The following is a 6,000-nucleotide window of genomic DNA, read 5'->3' as shown; positions in this document are numbered from 1 at the left end:
CCTCGGCTTGAAGAGAGCGCGCGCAGACGAAGCAGCGACAGCACCTCGGAGCACCTGAAACTCCGGCGTCACGGACGCCGCGGACGCCACTGCCCGTGACCGCCGCCTTTCCTGCGGGCGCCCACGGAACGTGCCGGCCTGCAGCGTGCTCGGAGGAGAGCATCAAGTGGAACGGAGTCTATCAGGAGGGAAATGATACTCTGCATTCAGTTAAAATTAATAAAAATACTTTATTGAATTTCAGGAACTTGGTACTTTTTAAAAATTTCAAACCTTTGCACACAAACCACCACTGTGCCTTCTGGAATAGCGGCGTTAGGACCTGACGATTGTCACTCATCTCCTGCGTCACGGCACAGAAATCCCAAGTCCCGAGGCCGCCCTCCCCCCCGTCGGGCCGTGCCTGCCAACTGCTCTGTTACTGCAGCCGAGGACAAGGACGGGCGTGGGGAGGAGGCTGGAGGAGCCCCGCTGTCCACAGGCGCACCCCGCTGTCCACAGGCGCACCCCGCTGTCCACAGGCGCACCCCACTGCAGGAGAGGCGGGCAAGCCGGGGATTGCGCCACGTGCACGCAGCGCGCCACGGACCGCGGGCCACACGTGAGTCCCCGTGGGTTTCGCGTTTGGTTCAGGGCAAAGCTACTGAAACTCAGTCTAGTCCCTGAGGAGCTCAGAAGTTTGGCAAAGGTCAAAGCAGAGACTTCCTGGAAATAAGACACGGAGGAACACAGCGGAGAGCTGGGAGTTCGCAGCGACGCAGCCGAGGGCGCCGCAGTCCCGGCCCCGGGGCTGGAGCCGGCAGCCGGGTTCCTGGGGATTCGGAGCTCAGCGTGTGAAGACGGTGCCGAGGCCGGCACGGCGACCTGCGTGTGGGAGCCTGCTAACCTGGTCTTCCTCGCCTTGATCCTAAATCCCACGTACCCGTGAAAAAGCCGCGAACATAGGCGTGAGGAGGAGACGGGAGCGCGCAGGCTCCCACCCGCGAGGCACACGAGTCGGCCTGCAGCAGCCAAGAACACTCACACTGAGAGTGGGGCCTTCCCCTTACCTGTGATCCCAGCAGATCCGGATCGACCTGGAAGGGCCACCCGCTCCCGGACCGAGCCTTCGCCGGGAAAATCCACCCGACTCCACATCCAGCAGAACAGACGCCGCCTCCGCCTGGGGCCGTGTCCAGGCCGCGCTCCCACCGGCGACCTTGCTCGAGAGCCGGACCCCTGCGGAGGGACCCGACCCCACGGGACGCAGCAGAGCCCTAGCTGTCCCACAGACTGCGAGCCCTCGGAGTAGGACGACAAGCACACATTCCAAGGTACTGTCTGTAAGGTGCTGGGAAGGGGCCGCGCCCGCCGCGCTCACACACACGGTCTCAGCCAAGTGAAGCTTCCGTTTTTATTTCCGAAACGGCCGAGTTATAATCCGGCTAGTGTGCGGGAATTTCACCCACCGTGCGTCACGGCGGTGACGCCACCGCAGCCCCACGCCGAGGGCCACACACAATTCACCCAACAGATTCATCATATTTGGTCTTTACGTAAATAATAGTTTTTAAATTGCCTAAATATACCATTCTGAGCCTTTCATCCCACCAGGAAAATAGTTTTCCTCTCTAAAAAAAAATTAAATACCAAAATAACTACATTTAAATAAATAACGTTACGATGGTGACATTAAAAAGCTCCGCACCAGGCCGCCGCCCCTGCTCCAAGGGCCCTGCTCGGCCCTCAGCCGGCACGGCACCCTCGCTCGCTCGGGACAGGGGAGCCGGGCCAGGGGCGCGGGACCTCCCACCCATTCCTCCACCCGCCCTTTGCATCTTCTGCAGGGAAGTCAGCCTCAGGCCTGGCCTCGGCTCTGAAAGGTCAGGACGTTTCCTGCCGAACATCAGGAAATGCCCAGACGTCCTGCTCCGCCGTGGACGGGCTGGAGGGCGCCCAGAGCTGGGAGGGCGTCCGAGACACAAACATACCGCGAGAGACTTGGGATCTGCGTTTCAAAAGGGCCTGTGATAAAAGACTGAATCTTTTCTTTCCAATGAAGTAGCAACGGTTCTGTCGTTTTAAACATACACAATACTTAGGAGACTTGTTTTACTTAGAGTGGAAAATTTTGCCAGGGACAGAGTCAACACAAAGAAACAACAAAAAATCGCCAAAAGAGATCAGTTAAGTGCAGCTCGGTGAGTCCCGGCAGCTCCTTCCCGGCACCAGCTCGCCCCTGGGCTCTCAGGGTTCCACGTGGCCACAGCGCCCGTCCACCTGTCCACGCGAGCCACATGCTGAAATGGAGGTGGATGAAATGCATCAGGCAGCTGCTGCAACATGGAAACGCGCAGGTGCCGCAGAGTAGCTTCATCTGAGCTTCAACAAGACAGACAACAGGAAATCATTCCATAGGCTGAAAACAAAAAACGTCTCTTTTCCCCAAATGAAATCCACTGAAAGGTCCTGTGTGATTCCAAAAGTCTGAGTAGAAATGGAGTGATGTGAAATGCCCGAGACCCCATGATTCTGTAAAGAAAGTACACCTCCGAACACTCTAACTGCACACGGGAGCAACAGAACGCGGCCTGGCCTCCGCCGCCTGGTGGGGCCTGTGAGGGCGGTGGGGAGGGCTCCCCCCACCACCGTCCCGAGGGCCTAGGACCGACTGCGCCGTGCCCACACGCGATGCCTGCTCCTCTGGGAGGGCCGAGTTTCACTCGTAGGTACTAGAGATGAGCCCGAAGGCAACGGCCCAGCAGGTGCTCAGCGGGGGAGACGCTGTCTCCAAAATCAGGTTTTCCTGTGTGTGGTTTTTGTTCAAGTGTGACTTCTGTCTTTAAATTAAGGAGTTTTAAGGCCACCTGGGTTTTGTGTTTTCAGTGCTGAGAGGTGAAGTCCAACCACAGGGCCCTGCACCCACCGAGAGCTGGCGGGAGGCGACGTCTCCTTTTGGCACCACAAAGTTGATACTGCTGAAGAAAAGCTCCTGGTCGCTAGTTCTGGACGCCCTTTTCCCTCGCGGCTGCCGGTGGCGGGTCCACACTCAGGGCAATGACGATGCTCTCGCCGTCTTCCGTCTTGATCCGCTTCAGCTCCGGCTGTTCCGGCTGGTCACCGTTCTGGCGCTTCGTGGGCAGGGAGGCTGATGCGGACGCATGCGTCGCCAGCAGGTGCAAAGGACTCGCCGCTGCTGAAGAGACAGGTGGGAGTCAGATGAACCTCAGATGAACCCTCGCCCTCCCACAAGACCCCAGGGACTGGCCCACAGTGGCCGAGGGCACAGGAGCCTGAGCTGGGCCCTTGGGCACCCCCCAGAAAACTGTAGAAAGTTCACTGCCTGATTAGCAGATGTTTTTATTAACAGCTGGCACCATCTTTATGTCCTGTAAACAGGCTATTTTGATGTCACTGCTGGGGGAGAAGGGCTGAGTCCAGCAATGGCTGGGGCAGGAGATGGCTCTGCCGGCTTTGCCAAGAACTGGCTGCCGCTGTGCCCCCCGCCCTCGCCCCCCACCCACCGGAGATGCTCCTAGGCCATCTCCACACAGAAGGGAGCAGGGAGCCACCTGTTCCTCAGGAGAAGCACCGCCGTTTCTCACGGCTGCCGCTCACCTGTGCGCTGGGTCAGTCCGCAGAGGTGTGTGGGGCAGAACAGAGACTGCCCGGCTGCTAACAGCTGACCAGCCTTAGTAATTCCAAAGGCAACGCTTCCAGACGATGGATCATGTTATGTGCCAGCTTAGCTGACCTATAGTGCCCCGATTTTGGTCAGCCATTACTCTGGATGCTTCTGTATAGTTACTTCTTTAGATGAGACTAACATTTAAATCAGTCAGCTCTGAGTAAATCAGTTGACCATCGAGACCGGGTGGGCCCCATCCAACCAGGTGAGGGACTGAGAGAAAAGACGGAGGTCCTCTGAGGGGAAGAACTCTGCCCCCAGACGGCCTCTGGACTCTCTAGAACTCCCACCGTGACTCCTCCCTGGGGTTCAGGCCACCCTGCAGATGCTACACTGGACAGGCCCCTCAACACGTGAGCAGATTCCACGCCGCCCCTGGCTCTGCTGCTCAGGCACCCTCACCCACCAGGTGCCGACGGGACCTGGCACCTCCAGCTTCCAGCACAGGCCAGTCTTCCTTGTGGGCGGCCGCGTTTCTGGAAGACACCGTCACCTCCACTTCTCGGTGGGCCCCGTGAAGCTCTGAGAAGCAGGGGCAAGCCTCCAGGCTGCACACACACCGTCCATTGCACTTCTCTAACCTCAAACCAACTCAGAGCACCCAGGGAGGGAGCACACACACTCCTGGGGGGGCCCCAACCCAGCTGTACAGCAACCCCTTCCCGCTGTCCCAGGAGCCTCACGACAGCGCCTACGGCACAGCACCTGAACCCAACCACAAGCGCGGAGCACACGGCGCACTCTGCCCTGGCGCCTGGAGGTGCGGGAGGGGCACTGCCCATCCGCCCATCAAGGGTCAGCCCTCTCAGACCACAGGCACTGGTGTGACACACACACCCCTCCCGCTCGCAGTCCCCTCCGTGGACGCCGCCTGATCAGGGGCCCGAGCTGCACCGTCAGCCCGAGGCGTGGTCAGCTCTAGCTATGTGGGTCGGGCGCATGCGCGCCCCGTAGTTGCGGCAGCCATGAAGAACGGCAGTCAACACGGGGATCCCAAGAGACTCAAGAAGTGAACAGGGACCCAGAGGCATTGGGGGTCAGACCCCCGTTTGGGAATTCACAGCATGGCCCCGAGGCCGCAGAGGCAGGTTCCCCGGAAGACGCCAAACCCCCGTCTGCAGTGTGGACATCTGACTTTACTGGGTTCCCTTTTCCTTTACATCCCTGAGCAACAGACGAATCACACATAAAAGATGAACGAGCTCAGGCCTGTCACCCAGCACTTCGGGCGCCTGAGGTGGATGGCCTGAGGTTAGGAGTTTGAGACTAGTCTGGCCAACATGGTGAAACCCTGCCTCTATTAAAAATACAAAAACAGGCCGGGCACGGTGGCTCACGCCTGTAATCCCAGCACTTTGGGAGGCCGAGGCGGGTGGATCACGAGGTCAAGAGATCGAGACCATCCTGGTCAACATGGTGAAACCCCGTCTCTACTAAAAATACAAAACATTAGCTGGGCATGGTGGCGTGTCCTGTAATCCCAGCTACTCGGGAGGCTGAGGCAGGAGAATCACTTTAACCTGGGAGGCAGAGGCTGCGGTGAGCCGGGACTGTGCCACTGTACTCCAGCCTGGGTAACAAGAAACAAACTCCACCTCAAAAAAAAAGGGACAAACAAGCAGCTGCTCAGTTTCCAGAAAGCACAGCTGCCCCCAAAGCAGGAAGCCGGTCTGAGGAAGAGGCTCGGAGCCCAACGAGTGGGCCGGGGAGGCTCCAGGCCTAGGGGAGGCACGGGGACACTGCTCAGCCCACCCATGTGGCCCGCAGGGCCTGTGCTGGCTCAGCCCTCTCTCAAGGAGACCCCCACATGCCCTGACATCAGTTTCCTGGCACCTGGCAGCAGGGTGGCCCCACAAACAGAGGCACACACGCACCCAGACACCAGTCCTCCGAAAGAGACAAGGTCACTGCTGTGGTGTCAGCCTCTGTCCCTTCAAAACGTGTGCCGAGACTCAACTGCCAGCGGAAGCATCTTCAGAAGGTGACTCGACGCGGAGGCTTTGCCCTCTCGAGGAACTTAATGCTGTCACCAAGGACAGGTTCACGATTCCAGGAGTGAGTTCATTACGAAAGGGTGACTACGCCTCCAGCCCCCACCACGTAGGCACACAGGAAGGCGGCCTCGCCAGCCTGCAGAACTGCGAGCTGGTCCCTTCTGTCCATAAAAAATGACTGTCTTGGGTGTTCTGCTACGGCTGTGCAACGTGACTCAGCCACCTAACGGAAGAGCCTCCCGTTCACCAGGACCGAGTGGACCCAGAGAATACACAGTGATGCAGGCCGGGCACAGTGGCTCACACCTGCCACCCCAAGGGAGGCCAAGGCAGGCGGAT

General features: G+C 59.0%; 1 protein-coding gene across 2 annotated transcripts in view; it reads right to left on the bottom strand.

The window, feature by feature from the left end:
* Positions 1-210: 210 nt before the first annotated feature.
* The window catches only part of FOXK2 (forkhead box K2), an 86,705-nt gene continuing 80,915 nt past the window's right edge, over positions 211-6,000 (bottom strand). Inside the window, exon 9 of one of the 2 annotated variants that reach the window (XM_039475842.2) lies at positions 211-3,175. In XM_039475842.2, the coding sequence (XP_039331776.1) occupies positions 2,979-3,175 (197 nt within the window). In that variant the 3' untranslated portion in view covers positions 211-2,978. The remainder of the gene's footprint in view (positions 3,176-6,000) is intronic. The other variant, XM_039475843.2, reaches the window with a different exon arrangement.

The sequence above is a fragment of the Saimiri boliviensis genome, chromosome 17 (genome assembly GCF_048565385.1).
Source record: "Saimiri boliviensis isolate mSaiBol1 chromosome 17, mSaiBol1.pri, whole genome shotgun sequence".
Classification (NCBI taxonomy): domain Eukaryota; kingdom Metazoa; phylum Chordata; class Mammalia; order Primates; family Cebidae; genus Saimiri; species Saimiri boliviensis.
The sequence above is the reverse complement of the archived record's forward strand: the minus strand, read 5'-3'. Positions and strand labels throughout refer to the sequence as shown.